Genomic DNA, 19,916 nt, shown 5'->3' with positions numbered 1-19,916 from the left:
GTAACTGATTTTTTACTTTTGGTTCTCTTTTATCTAATTTTGCGACTCTGTAAATAAACATTCTAGCCGAATCGTTTTCAATTTTTTCGATTACCGCGATTTATTCCGTGAAATTTACAAAATTGATTTTTCAATGCAAGATATGAACCAATCAGCCTATGCGTTCGTTTAATCGTTCAGTTCAGAGCAATTTTCAGTTATTAAATTAAAAAAATCGACTTTTAGCACCTGGTACTACAGACATTTCGACAATTTTTTTTTTTTGTAATTATAGGTCAGCCGTTAAGTTATTATTACGCTTCTGGCGCATTATCGAAATTAAAGCTCGGGCATAAAATTATGATAATGTTAGTGCTTTTGCGAGGCTTTATTCAAGCGTATAATAACTGCGTGTTGATTTTACTCGAATAATTACGAACGCTTGAAAATAATATTAGCGACTTCAATAAGTACTTTAAATGAAGTACGAATATACAAAACTGCAAATTAATATAATATAAAATTTATTTCAACATAATAATAATAATTTTTCCTCATTATTGCCTCTTTACCGCGGCCAAACAAATACTTTAGCATTTCAGCGAAATATATTATATTATAAACGTAAACTTTATTTTTCAATTTTCATATTTTATCGGGATGGCTCAAATCTAACGTAAGCGCCGATTATTTCTTTCGCGAACATTCTTGCGCGAAGTGAAAGTCGTGTCATTTCCGGTCATAAATTAAAGTCTGCTTCTGTCGTAAACGATAATTGCAACCCCGCTGGACAGCAAATTAAACGAGTGCGGGGACAATGAGAGTGGCGCACAAAGGCGACTCGGTATGACCGACGTGAGTGAAGGGAACGACGACGAGCGAACGTGACTTCTAACTGGACCTAAAGGACCAAGAGGAACATAAAGCGAAAGGTTGAAAAGGCGAAACAACCGCGGCGAGTGGTAGCGGGCACTATCGTGCAATTTACAATTGCACGGTAAAAGTTTCCTCGACGATGGGATGACGAAGTCACTCCCTCCCCCCTTCCTCCCTCGTCGATAAAGCGGAAGAAAGAAATGCGAAATGCGGAAAGTCTACGAGATAAGCACGGTCATAATTCTATTTCGCGCTGAGGTCGAGAGAATGAAGAGATATTTTCGCTTCTGGCGTCACAATCCCGATATCTTGCTGTGGAATTTTGGGAGTTTTTTAATTACGGACCGGGACCGAAATCAATTAGTTCCTAATTGTCGGGGAGTTATTCAATAATTAAAAACTGACTTCTGACCGAGAATTGGTGAAATCAAAACCGATACTCGGCCGACCATAAATACGCCGGCGGTACGAAGTTGAAGGAAAATTATGCTATTTGCTTCTATCAGCTTCCTATTTCCAGGTCTAACATTAGGTATGCATGTACTAACTATTTACATAGATTTCTACGCTAATTACTCTCCTCCTGTGTACCTAATTATTATCGTGCTTGATTCTATTCAATCTCCCAACGTTGTTTGCATTTTGACCGAGAATTTCCGAACAAATAACAGATGTTTCGGATTATTAATTATACCGTTAATGAACTATAAGACGAGAACTTTTGCAGCATCAAGTTCGTATTGCGCAACGCAAATTCTATACGTCACACTGACAAAAAGTATTGTCCAATTTTCAAACTCTCGTTTTCTTCGTCTTCCATTTCTCATATTATACACCGTTGCATATCAGAACTAAATTTTTTTATCTTTCTTTTTTTTTTAACATTTACAATTCAACAAAAAAAATTTTACTTGAATTCTATTTCTGACTCGAAATTATTCGCAAAACTTGGATAAGAGTTTTAAAATTGAGTCAAGCCGAGCCTCCGAAACTATTACACGAGTTACCTTATACATTTTTGCAGACTACATTTTCTTGTTACTCGAAGAATCGATCACGTCTCGCGTAGTGACGCTTATCAAGATTACTTAAGCGGAGTAAATTAGCCTGCCATGTTACTGTCCCCGGCAGCACTCTATTTGCGTAGCACCGCCTTAGAATTCGATAGATTGCCGACGGTGGTATAAGTTATGACAAAGAGAGACTTATTATAAAGAAGAGTTATATAATAAGACCGGCGCGGTGAAAGATTCTTCTGTGAAAATGAGATCTCGCTGGGGAATTGACGAGGGCGAAGATAAACCCTATACTTTGTGCGCGGGTACTCTTTTTATATCCGTACTTATGAATATCACGCGACTTCCTCGTGCCCACTAATTAACCTCATCATTAATTCTTTTATTCCCGACATCCAAAGCGTGCACCATATAAGAAACATTAATTAAAACAACGACAGTGTAGTACATTTTACATATACTCCCGTATTTGAGGTACAATAGGCGGAATTGTTAAAGCTCCTACTCTCTCAAGTCTTCATGACGTCAGAAGCGAAGGGATATGTCTTAAAAAAAAAAATAATGTTCTCCTAACTCGAGTCGAAATGAAAAATGTTCCCTAATTAAACGGTGTTTGTAATCGGTGGAGTGAACTTGTAAATCGTACCGAGAAGACTCGTCTTTCGTATCGGTGCACTGAGAAAAAAATTTTGTTAAATGAAGCCTTTCAACTAAATCCAGATTTAATTAATCCAACAAATTATTTAATAAACCGAAGTAAATTGTTGTCCGCGTAAACCACAATTTACTTCGGTTTATTAAATAATTTGTTGAATTTACTAAATCTGGGTTTAGGTGAAAGGCTTAGTTTATTTAACAAAATTTTGTTTTCAGGGTGATAAAACGGACACCACGAATTAATTAATACAAATTTTATCCTAAACCTACCCGAGTGATCTGACCGGTGGGGTCCGAAGCAACGCTTATATGATCGCGACACCGAAATACGTGATGCATCGCGAATGATAATAACCGTATAACCTGATCACGAAACTAATTAGTACGCTCGTTAAGATGTACATGTAGCGAGCCGGATTTCGCAGAAATAAAAAAGCAGTTCCTCGCGGCACGAAGAAACGAAAAAGAAACAAGGTTCACGGTACGTTTCAAAGCGGTAAAATAGTTTTCCGATCGCGCGCGCATTCGTTCGTAATGGTTCGCTGCTGGTCAAGAGAATAGTATCAGAAGCACGCTCTTTTGCACTCTCCGAGTTCAACGGTGCGTGCGGCAAATTAAATTCGATTCCCACCCAAAACACAAAACGTTTCTGCAAAAGCGCGCGGATATCAAAGGAACGAAAATAATAAACGGCGCGGTAATTATTTCGTCTTGCGCGCGTCTAAGCGAGTTTATTACGTTGAACAGGTGAGAATGATTTATTAAATAATTATTTTATTTTACTGAATTATTCCTACACAGCTGAGTTGACTCAAAAGTGGAACCTACACGTGTGTATTTGCGAAGATTTGTTGGGATTACGATAATGAAAGGAAAAAACGTAATTATTTCGTCTTGCGCGCGTCTAAGCGAGTTTGATACATTGAATAGGTGAGACTGATTTATTAAATAATTATTTTATTTTACTGAATTATTCCTACACAGCTGAGTTGACTCAAAAGTGGAGCCTACACGTGTGTATTTGCGAAGATTTGTTGGGATTACGATAATGAAAGGAAAAAACGTAATTATTTCGTCTTGCGCGCATCTAAGCGAGTTTATTACGTTGAACAGACGAGAATGATTTATTAAATAATTATTTTATTTTACTAAATTATTCCTACGCAGCTGAGTTGACTAAAAAGTGGAGCCTACACGTGTGTATTTGCGAAGATTTGTTGGGATTACGATAATAAAAGAAAAACGCATCCACCGCCGAAAATTAGCTATCCGATTTTAAAGAGGAATATGGAAGCACAAGGAATACGAAATTGTCTATTTTATTATTTAACATTTAAAAGCTAGCCTGATTTTAATCGTCCACGGAACCCTCAGCCCGAAGGCTTCCGTGAATATAACTGTGTATGAATAAACGCCAATCTCCGCTGTTAAAATTGGGAAAATGTTTACGCCGTAGCAAAACGGGCAAACAGAATATTTCCGGGGTTCGATTCGCGACCGAGGCACAGTTTTGTCAAAGAGACTTTCAAATAAATTTACTCTTGTAATTCCGAGTCAAATCGCTTCCTTTATACGACCCGGAGGTAAAAAGATTCTACGAGCACGTCTCAAAGTCCTCGTATTTTCTATTTTAAACGAAATACGGACCCTACCTTATTATTTTATCGTGTACTACGTTATTTTAGTTTCACAATTAATTTATTATTTTATTATCGATTGATTGTACCGTCTGTACAATTGATGATAACCCTGAAAATGTATTATACAAAAAAATGTGACTCACCGGTAGATGCGCAGCAGCGGAGTTACGTGGAGCATCGATGATCCTGTAACAAAAAGAAATATTAAATTGTAGAGAGATATATAAAAAATATATTCACCGTTGAAAGAAATAATGATAATATATTAATTTTATGGAAAAAAAAGAACTGATATTTACCTGGCCGTTGCTCCGCTGAAGCCCGATGCCCTTCCTGAGCCTCCTCCTCCTCTCAGAATATTGCGATGTCGAGCAGAGTAGTCCTTCCAAGGCACTGGTCACTCGCGAAAGCCGCGACCGGGTGAATTTAATCGCGAAAGCTAATTATTAATTGTAATCTACCGCGCAACTTTGGACGGCACTCGCGTTTGTAAAACTCCCGAGGAATAATTGAGAAGTTAATTCGATCAAAAATTAACGCGCGACAGTGGACGGTACTCGCGAGAAAACGACGATCCTTTCGTACGGAAAGCCCCGGCGAAAGTACACTCAGTTCATTGGATCACAATCTGAAACAGAATTAGTTTTCACTTCGTTAGTATGGTATAACGTTATCTGGATGTTATTTTCTATCTACCGTGCGAGATTATAGCGTCGGATAATCCTTATTTTTGTTGCGTACCGATCTACAGTGATTGCGAACACGACCGGTGACCTAGCGCGCGTAAAGGTGATGACGTGCTCCTCTACCGACACCAAGCGTGCTCGAATATCTCGTGATCGTCAGCCATCTTGTTCGCGCGATCCCCGTTACCCTCCCCTTGCTCCGTACCCCTCTCGTGCTCCTACCCGCGCCCGCGTCCCTGCCCGCACCCTCCTCCCATGTTCCTGACCGCGAGAGCATCGCCAAGGCCCACCACTGACACTCCTACGTCGATTATATTAAACGCGAATATCTTTTCTATCTACCGTGCGAGATCTTCGCGTCGGATAATCATTACGTTTGCTGCGAACCGGTGACCTAGTGCGCGTCTAGATGATGACGTGGCTCCACGACCGACTCCAAGTGCACTCGAACATCCCGTGATCGTCAGCCATCTTGATCGCGCGATCCCCGGTACCTTCCCCCTTTCCCGTACCCCCCTCGTGCTCCTACCCGCGCCCGCGCCCCTGCCCGCACCCTCCTCCCATGTTCCTGACCGCGAGAGCATCGCCAAGGCCCACCACTGACACTCCTACGTCGATTATATTAAACGCGAATATCCTTTTTATCTACCGTGCGAGATCTTCGCATTAGATAATCATTACGTTTGCTGCGCACCGGCCTACGTGACTGCGAACGCGACCGGTGACCTAGCGCGTCAAGGTGATAACATAGCTCCACGCCTATCTCGATCACACAATTAAATACCCGTTACTTAAAGTACTACTCACCGCAACGTTGACTCCGACGCAGCACGATGTCTCTCCTAGACCTCCGCCTCCTCTCAGAATGCCTGGGCATCGGGATGAGTCATCGGGATGAGTCCATCGTCCATCCAATCGTCCATCCGCGTCTCTGGTCACTCGCGAAACGCGCGCGATCGCGGTGACCTTAGTAAAGTTAATCGCGAAAGCGAACCGTTACCCGGAATAAATCGCGCAATTCAGAACGGCACTCGCGTTCACAAAACTTGCGGATCAAAGTCTTCGCACGATTACAACACGACACGGCCGACGAGCCGCGGTTGCGATTCGTTCTCATATTAATATCGGCAACGAGAGCCTCCTGCCGTTCCGGATTTCCGAAGTTTGGTGAAAGAAAATAATTGATCAAATAAATCCCCGGCTTACTCGCCGCGCCCGACTCATAATTACGACGAGAGACTTCTATAATTTACGACGAAAGTGATCAACGTAGTAAAAAGACGAACAAATATGGTGCGCGAGTACTGCGAAATTAAGACCGTGATTTATACGTATTTTACGTGAATGATTCCTCCGTGAATGGTCAGCCCGCAAAGATCGTCAGCGATAAAACGATAAGGAACAGTGAATTGGTCAATCGTTAGCTGTGGTCAGTGATATTAACCATCTTTCGGCGCTCCGAACGGCAGGACATCCGACCCGTATGCTCTACGTGACCCGACTAACTGCTGCAGATCCGCAGTTGCGCAATACAGTCAACGGCGTTAACGCACTGCGCAGCTCCCACTCCTTTGCGGTCCCCATCTTCCATCGCTATTATTATGGCTGCCGCTTTACATGGTAACGCAATCTGGCGGAGCGGAGTAAAGTGTGGAATGCGAGGCTCGCAACGTTATTTATTTACCTGTAAACAATTGAACACGTTACAAAACACTTGTAAGCACCGAATAATATATTTTAATATTCACTTCAAGTTCTCGCAAGCGTTATAATAACTGTGGACACAAATGTTCGTCATATGTTCGTATATCACGTAATAACCTCAAAGATCGGAATGTAATTAACGTATAATTGTACAATATATTTTATTTAAAAGATTAAAAAGTGATTTAAATGCTACGTGAGGTATGTACGTTCCTAGTACTTTGCTTAAAATTGCTGCAATAAATTTGTCTTATTTTATTAATATTTTTAAACGCAGATCAAGGGAGAGTAAACGACGTGTGCGGAGTGAAAACCAAGTTACGAGTGATGACGATTAAATTCGAGGGGGAAGACGTTGCTTTCTCTTCGAGGGAACCCGTGAGAAATGTGACAAAACGAACGTTATGCCGACGCGACGTCGAGGCGCATTCCCGATGCGAATGCATCACTTCGCCTGTGAAAGCCCCGCCACCCTCGAGATAAGTACGAAGAGCGCGCTCGCTTGTGCCTGGTGGTTTAGAATGACGTTATTAGTTTATGGAGTTGGCTGTTGAGGGCGATTAACACGAAATCTCCGCCTGATTGTGCCGTGGTAGCGGCTGCTTCCGCGTCGCGCGAAACCGCATTTCTCCTCGAGGGAGCAAAAGTAGCGCGGAGACGGGAAATTGCAAAGCCCGCTTGGGGCGATTTGTAATTCATATTCAAACTTCACATCGAGTAATGAAATTCCATCGACGATACAGATCTTGTAAGTATCCGCTGTGTATTTTTAATTCGTGAAATAAGTTTGAAATTTACAAATGGAGATATTCGCAAATTACTTCTGTTACTGCATAAATTATGTAATAAATAATAATAAAGGACTATCATATTTTCAGGGACAGTTGAAGTTAAATTAAAATAAAATAAAATAAAAAGCTGACTGGAACAAACGTTTGAACCACGTTATAATTAATTAATGTGTTATAAAAAGAATCCAAAGCGCTAATATTCACATAATCGAATCATTGACCGTGTAAATCGCAATTTAATTGAGTGTTAAAGTTTAATATCGTCGTAAAATTTTAATTGAATAATTAAAATTAATTGAAATTAATTATTTTAGCAAGTGTTAGGATCAAATTATTAAGTACTGTGTAAAGGTCGCTTTTAATTAAATCTGATGATTGTCAGAAACATGACAGGCACCGTTTCCATTGAAATCTCTACGAGATTTCATTAAATTATTTGATGATATACTAATTTGAATATCTCTAACGCGATTCTTGAGAGTACAAAGTGCAATATATGCGAATAATAGCTGTGCTTGGATTCAGAACCAGTTCTACTGATGTGGATTAATCTATATTATAGTAAAGCATAAAATATTATAATTAACATATGCGTAACAATGCAACACATAGTCTCGTTATTATTAAATCAATCACGAGTATAATAGTTAGTGAAATGTTTAATACAATTGGAAATAGTCGTATCAGGCAGTTAAAATGTTCAATGCAACTGGAAATAATTATGTTAAGTAAGATGTATTTCTATTATTTATATTAATAATAATATGAAATATTCTCCACATGTTTTAGAATATACTGAGATGTCACGAGAACGTTTTGTGCTATCTGCGGTTAAGCTCGGCTCAACTTCCTTTGTACCTATTTATTTCAACTGTCAAGGGAGGAGATTAATTTTCGGTATATTTGGAAATGAGCCAAACGATCTAAATTATTTCTTTTTCCGTGAGTATACTTTTTTATTTGCCCGGGGCATGCAAACATTTTGCAAGTATTACTGCGAGTAGCAAAGCGTCCAGCTGCTCTCTATGCTACTCTTAATAAACGTACATAATTAATTTCCGCAAGCTTAGTGCCTGTATTTCTCTCCGTGGCGTATGAGAAGGGTACGCGACTGTTGAAAATGAAATCACGTAAACAAGTCCCGGTTGCAACAAAGGGACTTTAATGTACGTACAAAGTTAAACTCGGCATTTCAATTTGTAACGTGAAAAAAGGCGTATATGAAGATATTTTCGATTGCCTAAGAAAAGTTTTACCGTGCCCTTCTCTCCGAGATCGAATTACTCGCGAAATGAGAGAGAAAATGTTCACGTGGAACGACAAAATCACTTTTTACGGCTAACTTCTCCCGGGAAATCTGACAAAGTCATGATTATAATTTATCATGCCTTTTGTCCCTCATCCCAAACTATATTTTCCCGCATATACTGGGTATCCCAGTTTCACCGTACGCTTCTTTTCACATACAGGAGGACGAGCTCGAAGGCGAATTCTTCGCCTTAAGAAAAATTCAACCGCAAGGGACGATTTTTTATTATTATTTTCTTTTTATTCCTTAAATATGCGCATAACTGAGGCCCCGCCTAAAGTTGGAATTCCGGGAATTACTTGGGAACTTTTCCAAAATGAAGAATAATTTATTTACAGTTAAAGGGTGAGTTAAGATATTCTTATCTATTTCCAAGTTTTTCAAGTTTAATTTCTGCAGATTTCCAAGTGTGAAATGTTTAATTCAACTGCTGTCCTATTTTATCAGAGTCCCCGTTCAGAAACGGTGCCCCCCCGGTCCCCGACTGGCTGCGGAGAAATCTTGGATACCGTATATATCCCATGAGTGAAATTGCAATTTGGTTATCGAGGCCAAACTCTATTTTCCCCGTGGCAGACAAATCCCAGAAGAGGCTGGCCGGCGACTGGTAATGAGACGGACGAGACGTGTTCGTAAATCAAAAAAAGGGGAAGGTCGCCGCGTGTCTTAAGCCAATCAAAGAAGCGTAAATGAGTTATAGCATTGTTGTTCGCACATAGGACAACCGTGTGACGGTGCCCTGTGAACTTTCGATCCGAAATCTCCTTCGGCGCCGTTCCCCGTCTCCCGGGGTCCTACGTCGTATCGCAAATAAAGACTAATCTAATCGAGGGAAAGGATTTTGGCCCGTCATCGTGCCCGCCTTAAGACGACGTCTTCCCAAATGATTAGACGAACTAAAAGTCTGCTACTTCGTAAGCAAGTTAAAGCGAGTTAGGTCGTAAAGCCGTACTAGATACGACAAATCCAACAGAGAAGTTGTCAGATACATATTGCGAGATCAGCTTGTTGGAAAATATAATATAGAAGAAGCGAAATACTTTTATTTAGAACGACAATAAAATCGTGCAATCACCTTCGAGCAAACTTAGAGAAGTTCGATAGCGTAAAAGAACTTTGTATCGTTCGGAAAGCCGAAAAATCATTCGATCGGATCAAAGGCATGCAAATCATAGCGCTTGACGATCGCTATGAAACAACGGCTGGCAAAAATTGACTTTTATATGAGTTTACATCGTGCAAAAAAAAAAAAAGTGCGTAAACATTGCACAAAAGGTTACACGTAAATTAAATTTTGCAATATTGTGAGGGAAACATGAACTTTACTGCGAATCTAATCCAATCAAAAACTTTGAGGAATTATTTAGCAGCAACAAATTGTAAAAATAATAATTAATTTTATTACAATGTATAAAAATAGATAATAATAATTGTAACGATAGTAACAGTAGTAGATTGCAATAATGTTCAAATTTCCCAAATTAATACATTAATTAGATAAAATCTCAATGCTCCTAATATTTATTAAGATCACACGAGCTTCACTCGTTGCTTTTCAAACCTGTAAAATTGATTTAGCTTCCAAATCATTGCAAGTCATTTCACGAGAGGCGCCACGTACAGAAGCGAGCGACTTACTTCGAAGCATACTTCGTTAAAACGTGTTTCTACTTTACTCGCTGTCGATTGTACAACAATTTAAACAATCCTTTGATAAACACTTCCTCACAGCTAATAATATTAGACATTACGAAGCAAAAATAATGTAACAAAAACTTTATTTCTCAAGCGTTCAGACATTTTGTTTTTCTTTTTTTCTAAATTACTTGTCGCTTCGCCGGAAAGTTATTTTTATACGTGCATGCGAATTTTTATCATACTCCAAAGTAGAACGGATGCAACTGCCGTTTATTAAAATTACGGCGAGTAAATATTATTAACAATGGAAGTATATGCAGTTAACCGTAAATATAGCGCATTATCATTAATGACAATCAGGCGAGCTTAATCGGTGCAAGTGGAAACACGCTTGAATGTTGGCGTAAAATTCTCGCTATCTACACGTACGTGGTAAACAGAATGTAAACACGTACGAACAGAATTATAACGCACGCTCGAGTGAAGATGTCCAAGAAGAGGAAAACGCATTTCACGGCCGCGCGTTGCGTTATATAAAAAAAAAATAAGCGCAACGTAAAAACGAACATTTCGATATGTTTACCGGAGCATTAATTCGCTCTGGAATAGTTCGCGAAGTTGCAGTTTTACTCGCGTGATTATCGGGGGCCTTTTTTTTTTTTATTACGATATGTGCGCAATCGTGATATCATCAGAGCGCGACGCAAACTCGAAAGTTGGGAATCCAGAGACCGCAAGTAAGGGGTCTTGGGATGAATTCGCCGCGTTGTTTCTTTAACGAGAAGGAAACGGGGTAGAGAAAATATTCACGCGAGAGAAAACGGGTCGCGCCGCCGATCGTCTTCTCGCTCGCTATCGTTGTTATTGTTATCGTTGACCTACGTTAAGAGGCGCACGAAAATCTTTTTTGTGAACGGCATATTTTTAACAATTTATTTTTAAACATTGCGGCCAGCGTGCTCACGACGTCGAGCTCACGGTTTTCACGGTGACGGCCGACCTCCGTTAATCTCGAACCTTGCTCTTTATCCCGAGACAATAGAAACGCGTACGACGCGTGCACGCGTAACGTGCGTACGTACACGCATATACGCATGTATACATGTGTGTATATTGTATACGTACATACATACATGCACGCGATTCTTTCGTCACACAATATTATCGATCTACTCATCGCGCCTCGTGTCGACGTAATTAAAGCTCGTTCGAGTCTAATCTGTTTTGCCCGAAGCCAATTTCCCCTTGCTTGTTCTCGGACCTATCCGGCATATCGGGCCGCAGATAGCGCGATACATATTTTAGTAGAAAGAGACAAAGTAATAGATAACACCTACCACAGAGTCAACATTTTGCTCCTCGCGCTTGACTTTTTCTCGAAGAGCGATCCGAAAAGTGATTCATTTGCTTGCTCATTGCTCCCCCTCCCCCCTTCCTCGTCGCTTCTCCTCCTCTCTCCCCTCGCGCGACTAAATTTACCGGGGGAGTCGGGCGAATAACGGCGGCGGCTCTAATTTGGACGGTCATCCCAGCGACAGCTGTTGCATCAACGCCGCGCATGGCCGATCAGCTGTTCTCGTTGCGCCGCCTAGGAACTTCCGCGTGAACAGTGCCCGCCGCGGTTAGAAACTTTCGCGAGCGTAGGCGCGCGCGGCGATTTGAAGCTGCGCGACAATCGACGTTCGAAATCGGAAATGTCGACGGCGAGGGTGAATACTGGGCGATCGCTCGCGTTTGAGCACGCGGTGAAAACGAAGCGACGGGCAGGTGAGTTCCTCGGGGCGAGACGCGGCCGCGGTGCCGACGGCCGCGCGACGTTTCATTCAAGAGCCAGTCGGCGAAAATCCGCCTGGGTGTCTTTTTTGTTTCCAGGTCGGCGGAGAAGGTAGAGGGAATCGCGGAGCGGAGAAGAGATAAAGAGAGAAAGAGAAAGACGCAGAGCGAGCAGAACGGACGTCACGGCGTATCCTACGAGAATTTTCTCTCACGTGGGCCGAGTTGCGACCCGTGTGTCAAGCGTGTGCGTCGTGGGAAGCAGAGGCAGCGGGGAGGGGGGGCCCCCGCGCTCGTGCAAGGTGCGAGAAGGACGGCGTTGGTGAGCGAGCGAGTCGAGCACGACGGAGACGGACGGCGGGCGGCCAGTGTGGAACGGGCCTTTATCTGCTCCCTGTCGTGTCCGTATCATGCGCCGCTGAGTGAATTGTCAAGTGAAATCAGCAATGGCTGCCAACGAGCAACAGCGCAAGGTGAGCGGTCGGCCGCACGGTGCGGGGCCTATTCCGCCGGCGAAAACGGCACGCGCGTTCTCGATCCCACGGGACGCAAGATGCGCGCGCGCGGCGCGTCGCTTTTGTGTCAAAAGTTGCGGGTTCCAAGTTGCCCCATCCTCCTTTCCCCCGCTGGCCGTGACGAAGGCGACGGCAACGACGTCGCTCGCGATATCGACGGGGCCGTACGACGCGAAGAAGATCGGCGACGGACGGCGCCGTTGACACGGCCGAGAAACGACGGTGGAGTCCCGAGGGACACCGCCCGCCCTCCTCCCCCCCCTACCGCTCCCACTTCCGCGCTCGCATTCCTGGACAATCGCGCGTCTTTATTCAAAGATCGCGCAATCGGCCCCGCAGTATTTACATCCGTCAGCAGCTGTCAGTGCGAGACGTGCAGCAGCGATACGACGTCGCGATCGTGTCCCCGAGATGCGCGGCCAAGAGCGCGACGGCGACGTGAGTGTGGTTGCGTTTCCGGGAGCGCGACCGCAATCGCGCTCCCGTTTCCTCGTCGACCCGAGACCCTCGCCGACAGTGCAATCGAGACGATTCGCGAGAATAGCCTTTTCGGCGCGTGACAGTAACCGCTCGATTCCCCGTCGTTCCCGTCTCCCTTTCCTTCCTTCCTTTCTTTGGCTTTCTTCGTCCCACGGGAAATCCCCGCTGATGATACGCTACGAAAAAAAGGAACGTAATATTTTTTTTCTTTTTTCCCTGGGCGCGATTCCCGACAGCAAGCCCAGCATATGCGACGATTATTTTATTAGAGGATCTGTCAAAAGTGTTAGGCTGACGAGTAGGATTATTGACGAACGGCGAAGGGCCTGCGATTCACTTTCCGCCGTTCGCACGGGGGGGTCCTCCTTTCCTCGCCGGAATTCCCGTTCGATCGTTCCGGGACGCGTTTGACTGGCCTCGCCGTGCAGCTGCACACCCTCGGCAGACGGACGGGCCACCTTCGCAGCTTCACGGGGCCGTCCAGGCGAATCGATCGGCGCGGTTGCGAGCCATACGACGTTTAATTGCCGTGCTCCCTGTCACGAAACGCGTGTCATCGCGGAACGAGCAGCGGCGGCGCACGGCGTGATTTGCACGAAGGAAGGCGGCGTAGGAACGGGCTCGCGGGGCTCTCCGGTTCGCGGCTGGCGACAAGAAATCTCGCGCTTCCATTCACGTCGACAATGCGTCGCCCCGCCGAGACATATGTTGCCGCTCGCGGCAACATATGATCCATTTTGTGCGCAACAGGACCGCGGGCTGCCCTCGCCTTCCTGCTGTCTCCGCGCGGACGGAAAAACTTTCTCGTTTATTTTCGGCCGATCGCGGCCGAGCCAGCCACGGGGGGCTCTCTCCTTTTCGTTCTTCTCGCCCGAGCCGATCCGACCAAATCGGCTGGGATGTAGATCAATGTCGCGCACGGAGGTTTAATCGGACGGATATGCGAGCCGAGATACTGACAGGCCGCGCGTCGCTTTAAGGCTTCGCCAGCACGGCTTGCCTTTACGGCCGTGATGCAAAACTTGACGATACACATTCGCAGATATTTCCTAATGCAACTGGGGGGAGTGGGAACGGCGCATTTTTGTTGCCCGCCGGGACTTGTCGAACGTGTTACCGTCAATATCCTGGTTCGCGATCGCGTTTAGAGTACCGCGAGCCGCTGGCCGACAAAAATTTCCGAATACGTTTTGTGTGACATAAATATTCCGTCGTGATCGAAGGCGACAAAGATAAATCGTGTTGTGAAGACTCGTCTGTCGTTCCCCCGTGAAATTCTTGTCGAACATGGTCGGGATTTATTTTCTAACATCTCTATTTTTTTTTATTTATTTAGTATTTTATTTAATAGTCTATGCAAAGGGATAGATAGTTTAGAAATTTTGGAACGATTTTTTTTTTTTTATTGAACGATTATTGTGAAATACGTGGATCTTATCTGTGAGCTATTGTCTTGAATAATTTTTGTATGTTCAATGTAATGACCTTATTAAAGACACAAACTGTAGATGTATGTGGGTAAACCACACCCATTTAAATCAAGTGATGTAATGTACATATATAAATGCAAATAATGTAAATTAGTTATTACTTTAATTTAATTACGTTATATGTAATAGTTATATTACTTTCATTACGTACTTTATGTATTTGTCTATTAAACATAATGACATAGATTATTGTGTGAATAAACAGGAATCGCGTGAAACCAGAGAACCAGCCCATCATGCAAGACGTCCTATGAATGCATTTCTGATTTTCTGCAAGAGGCATCGAGGTTCAGTGCGATCTGGGTTTCCACACTTGGAAAATCGAGCCGTCACCAGGGTCTTGGGTGAATGGTGGGCGACTCTTCATCCCGATCAGAAACGTTCCTACACGAATCTTGCACAGGAAGTAAGAATAATGGTGAAAGCTAATGAAATAAAGTATACCGTACCGTGTTAAAAATAAATTTCTCTTTCAGTACAAGGATGCATTTCTAAACGCAAATCCTGACTTCAAGTGGTACAAATTACCAGCGCCTCCGCTACGTACTTTAAACACTAGGCCTACGAATAAGAAGCAGGAATCGAGCGGCAGTGCGCAGTCTACAGATAGTGTCAAATCTGAATACGAGTCTTCCGATTGTACAAAATCAGATCGACGGGACGGGCAGTCGATTCAGCCGGGCAAGCTAGCGGATGAATCGCAGATTGGTGGGCTCAGCTCTCTCTTTACTCCCCAAAAGTCAGAGACGTCTGAGGAACAGGCGGTTAATGGTGTCCCGGAATGCGAGTCTGTCCCACCGAAACCACCTAAAAAGAGATATACAGAATCACCGTACCAAAGTGATCAGAAGAGGGACTGCAAGACAGATCTGTTTGGCGATAAGAAAAGGAAAAGGGCTGAATCAAATAATAATGAACAGCACGAAACTGTGAGGATCTTGCCGCTTATAAAAATATAAATTTATAGTTACGTAGATATGTAATTAATTTTTAATATGTTTTTTAGATCATAGAAGATGAAAAGCATACACTAAATTCCTTTATAACACAGCCGGAAGAAAGCTTTCGAAGTGAAAGGACATGTAAGGGTTTACGATACCAGAAATTCCTTGCCGAGCAGAACATCGGACCTTCGGGCCAGCAAAACAAACGAAGACGAATAACCGGAAGCCATGGGTAGGTAATTAAAACTTTTATCTCGAGCTGATTGTATATCTCATTCTTTTATTCTAGGATTTAGGTTCTTATCTATAACGTAAAACAAATGTATCTCTTGATATTCTAGAAACGACGAACGTACGAACGAAAGAAGAAACTCAATTTCATCAAACATTAGTGAGAAAACAGATTCCTTGAGCAGTGAAGGAGGAAACAGTTCTCGTGGAGATTTAGAACATCTTGTAGAGAGGTAAAAGATTAACATATACTTTCAATTCTTTTGAAATACGTTAAGTGTTTTTACATAAAAATATTTTTACAATGTATTCAGTGCTGAAGGAAAAATGGAAGCTTCTAAGCCTGAAGATACAGAAACTGAAGGTGCCGAGGATGAAGTAGATTATGGACCTTGGACAGCCCGTAAAAGATTTCGAGCCGAGTACGTTATTTACACTTTTATTTTCAATTATATATATATATTTAAAAAAATTCTATTTTATTTGTACATTAAGTATAAACTGCATTATATTTTAATATGCCATCAATAATATTTTATTTAGTGTATTATATATATTTTTATAGAGATTTTAATTTAGAAAAAAAGATCGAGGCATTACCGTCTTTGAGTTTAGAGGAATTTCAAGAAAAGAAAAAACAACAACGCACGAAGAAAAAGAAAATCTTGCAAAAATTCAATTCTTCAGCTAACAAAAAGCATCAGAATTCATCTTCTGGTAACCAGACAAGCAGTCAGACCGAAAGAGTCAGTGCAACAAATGAGGGTTACGAGGAGTCAGAGAAAACCCATCTTGTCGGAAGCCAGAAACGGAAAGCGCGAAAGCAAAGCATCACGCGGAATGCCGCGGCAATAAATTCCACCAAGCACTCTGAGGATCAAGAACAAAATAAATGTAAGTTATTTGCGATCTTTTTTAACCTAAAGTGTGTGATAATACACACTTTTAATTCGATTTAATAATTTTATTATACATATATACAGAGGTGCATTTTTTAATAGTTTTTGAGATTTTACGAATAAAAACTTTGATGTTTCCAAAAAAATAATATTTTTGAATATTATTTATTCATTTATCTGTTTCGTTAAAAAAATTGTGCTTTAATACTTAAAATTTTTACGCTTTTATTAAATTTGTTTGTATAATGTGAACTTTAATTAATGTTTTACACAACAGCTTGGTGCGCGTCTCCAGATCTTGAAGCTCTAGCGTGTCTTGCAACGGTTGCCGCCAATAGAACAAAACTTACCAAAAATAACGCTTAAACCGAATGAAAGGGTCGCACTACAAAAACCAAAACTTTATTAAGTTTTTTCCACGCAATTTCCTATCACCGGAACTATTAAAACATACTTCTTCAAGTGCTGTTATAAACGATACTGCTGCAGTATCGGTAATATAATAATTATTGTTAATACCTTTATTGTTAATCTTTACTATTACAGATATTAATATTATGACTGCTATTTAATATAGATTATTCCATTATTCAGTATGCGAGGGACATATTTTTTTTATGGAATAATAGTTTTATCGAAAAGAATAGAAAGGTAAAGGATATCTTTTTTTTTTCTTTTAAAGTTTACTTCGCGAAAAGTCATTTTCTAATTATGGTTTGGAGCAATTCTGTTTTATTTATGTTTCCGCTAGCTGTGTACATAAATCCGTTAAGTTACTTAGCGTAATTAATTATTTTAATATTGAAGTTATTGATATCGTGTGTTAATAAGTTTCGGTAATCACGACGGTTATTCTTAATTGTTCAATCTTTCATCTATTCCTCGTTAAAAATCGTCAAAGAACTTCTATGAATCTAATAATGCCAACAATAAATCTGATTAGATAACGCGAAGCTGTGACGTCTACGACTATACAATGATAAATTGAATTAAATGAGTGGAAGCAGGATGCGGATCCGCGCAGGAGTTTGTACATTCTATTTTTTTACGGGAGATTTACGCGCATCTGATTTATCTCGATTACCTGCCTTTCTGTTGATACGAGACCGCCTGTGCAAATTAGCGCACGGTTTGGACCGAGTTCCATTAGGCGCGAAATGTAACAACGGTGTAACTTTTTGGGAGGGATCTATCCTCATCGTCTCCACAAGCGTGCAGCGAACGAGAATACATTTTATTTCTACAATTTTTATTTTAATATTCTCGGCATTCGATGTACATAGGTATAGGTGCAGTATTATATACAGACACGAGATGTGGAGTATCATTTGCGATATGGTCCGAGTATCAAAAAGGGGTTTAATCAAAATGTGGATATATGTGCGACCATTGTTTATATGTTATGCGTGCATACACGGTGACATACGCGTAAGTTTAAGGACAGATTGTCGTTTCGGGAGTGAGGAGTCTTTTTAGCTCGCAGAAATGGTGATCCGCCTCTTAAATGTTTCTAGATTTTCGGATATGTAGGCGAATGCGTGTTTAGACAGCTATCTTTGTGTAAAACGCGCGTGTATTCGTGTATGGATGCGATAGAGTGATAAGACTACCTGCATATGTGAATGTATATTTATAATATTTATATCAACTATATATACATATATACATATATGTACGTATGTATGTATGTATGTATTTTTAGTGTTAAGATCATAGGATGCGACTTTGTGCTCTGTTTGAGAAAGTAAGAGACTTGTCTGTGATTTCGGCTAAAAAAAAGTGTTTTTAATATTTTATATTTTTCTAATTTTTTTTTTTCTTTTTCTCTTATACTTTTACCTTCTCTCTATGACGTGTATACAATTCTCTATTTGTCGTTTATTGTTTTTTTTTCTTCTTTTTTTACACGTGTATATATAAAACTAATTTTTATCGACGATTTAATTTTGTGAAACGAGTGGGGAAGAGTGTGACGTTACGACGTTAATGAGTTTCTCCGTAGTTTGAAAAAAAAGGAATGAACTGATTATATTTCAAATGTGCCTTGACGAGATATGAATATAGTAACTAAATAACCGACCAACAATATATTTTCGATTCGTTTCGCTTTTCTGACCGCGTTTTGGCTTTACATTTGTACCTATCGCGGTGCGAAACCCGCTGCAAGGATTTTACAATCGGGCTTAGTTGCCAATGTATAAAGATCGGACGACATTTTAAACGAAATCAGGGGGAGAACGTTTCGAATTTTACTGCACAAAACATCTATGTATCTAGCTTTAAAAGGAATGTATAATTTACATGAGTCTATATACATGTACATATTATATACTACATTTATATATGAATAATAAAGATATGATATTTTGATGTAATATCCACTTATGTGTGAATTTCGCACATTCTCAATTCTGTTAATAAAACAATAATAAAATATCACTTTAATAAGTTACGAAATATATAGATAAAATATTATGTGCTAATATTAATTACATTTAATTACTTGTATACTTATTTTATTAACAGGAAAAAACGTACACAGTTAAACACAATTTATCAAAAACTTATTAACTGTCAAAAGTATTACAGCAATTTTTATTAATATTATTACAACATCCCGATGTTATTGCAATATGTGTTAGCTATGTACATCTAATTTTTATTATTTTTAATATTTAATTTATACTTATATTATTTATAATACTTTATATATTGTTAATCATTGTGTGTGATTGTTTTCTAATATTACTGTCTTGCATTAAGTATTTAAATGCATATAAAATGCAAATACAAGTCAGACTGTTATAAACATTAAAAGTCTTAAAAGCGACTGGACTTGATATCGTCATGTGGGAGTTAAAAGGAGCATTAGATAACGTTCTATTTTATCGAAAAAAAAAGACCATTACTTCTACCTGATTTTTAATTTCAATTTTACTGCCGGTAAATCCAAGGCACTTGTCAGGTTGCGAGCCAATGCTCGTACATTCAGGATCAATTGTTTCGATATCTTAGTAACTTTATCTGAAAGATATTAAAACTGTAAGTTTTTCTTTGTTTAGAAAGACACATTATACGACGACATTACCTGCACTCGTCTTAGAACATTAATTTTACACGGTGATACAGATTCATAACCTCACTTTCGTCACCTCAACGTGGATCGACTGTTGCCAGAGAGAGACCCCCACAGACTGTAGCTGACTAGCTCTGTACCTTTCAGCCGAACTTGCCGCACTAGTTTAGAGAGGTTAACATCCTATAGCGCGGTGGTAAGAAAGAGATGGC

At 40.9% G+C, this 19,916-nt stretch overlaps 1 protein-coding gene and 3 long non-coding RNA genes across 6 annotated transcripts in view; 2 read left to right on the top strand and 2 right to left on the bottom strand.

Moving 5' to 3' along the window:
• LOC139101980 (uncharacterized) overlaps positions 1-6,210 on the bottom strand; it is a 42,775-nt gene extending 36,565 nt beyond the window's left edge. Inside the window, exons 1-3 of the long non-coding RNA XR_011545647.1 lie at positions 5,662-6,210; positions 4,468-4,796; positions 4,312-4,354 (exon numbers count right to left, since the gene is read on the bottom strand). This is a non-coding gene — a long non-coding RNA (uncharacterized lncRNA). The remainder of the gene's footprint in view (positions 1-4,311; positions 4,355-4,467; positions 4,797-5,661) is intronic.
• A 284-nt stretch (positions 6,211-6,494) lies between these two features.
• Positions 6,495-8,800, top strand: LOC139101981 (uncharacterized). The gene is made up of 3 exons (XR_011545648.1): positions 6,495-6,570; positions 6,836-7,306; positions 8,139-8,800. It is a non-coding gene; the product is annotated as an uncharacterized lncRNA (long non-coding RNA).
• Positions 8,801-12,237: 3,437 nt separating this feature from the next.
• Positions 12,238-19,067, top strand: Bbx (bobby sox). 3 transcript variants are annotated; one of them, XM_070655527.1, is made up of 8 exons: positions 12,238-12,542; positions 14,760-14,960; positions 15,031-15,483; positions 15,561-15,730; positions 15,840-15,962; positions 16,044-16,151; positions 16,295-16,623; positions 16,906-19,067. In XM_070655527.1, exons 1-8 carry the CDS (start codon positions 12,516-12,518, stop codon positions 16,992-16,994), a joined length of 1,500 nt encoding a protein of 499 aa, XP_070511628.1. In that variant the 5' UTR covers positions 12,238-12,515; the 3' UTR covers positions 16,995-19,067. The 3 variants fall into 3 exon arrangements, with proteins under 3 accessions (XP_070511628.1, XP_070511629.1, XP_070511630.1); XM_070655528.1 differs by lacking the exon at positions 12,238-12,542 and adding an exon at positions 12,949-13,022; XM_070655529.1 differs by lacking the exon at positions 12,238-12,542 and adding an exon at positions 13,997-14,354.
• Positions 19,068-19,180: 113 nt separating this feature from the next.
• On the bottom strand, positions 19,181-19,915 carry LOC139101979 (uncharacterized). Its single transcript, XR_011545646.1, has 2 exons — positions 19,717-19,915; positions 19,181-19,652 (listed from the first exon to the last, which is right to left on the bottom strand). It is a non-coding gene; the product is annotated as an uncharacterized lncRNA (long non-coding RNA).
• Between the last annotated feature and the right edge of the window lies 1 nt (position 19,916).

This window comes from Cardiocondyla obscurior, linkage group LG04, assembly GCF_019399895.1.
Source record: "Cardiocondyla obscurior isolate alpha-2009 linkage group LG04, Cobs3.1, whole genome shotgun sequence".
Lineage (NCBI taxonomy): Eukaryota > Metazoa > Arthropoda > Insecta > Hymenoptera > Formicidae > Cardiocondyla > Cardiocondyla obscurior.
Note: the sequence above shows the minus strand (reverse complement) of the source record. Positions and strands in the feature narration are given on the sequence as shown.

Bases quoted from the DNA above. Each gene is read 5' to 3' on its own strand.
- Bbx (XM_070655527.1), top strand. From the start codon at position 12,516: ATGGCTGCCAACGAGCAACAGCGCAAG. The intron at 14,961-15,030 runs GTAAGAATAATG...TTTCTCTTTCAG, and splicing joins ACACGAATCTTGCACAGGAA to TACAAGGATGCATTTCTAAA. The intron at 16,152-16,294 runs GTACGTTATTTA...ATATTTTTATAG, and splicing joins CGTAAAAGATTTCGAGCCGA to AGATTTTAATTTAGAAAAAA.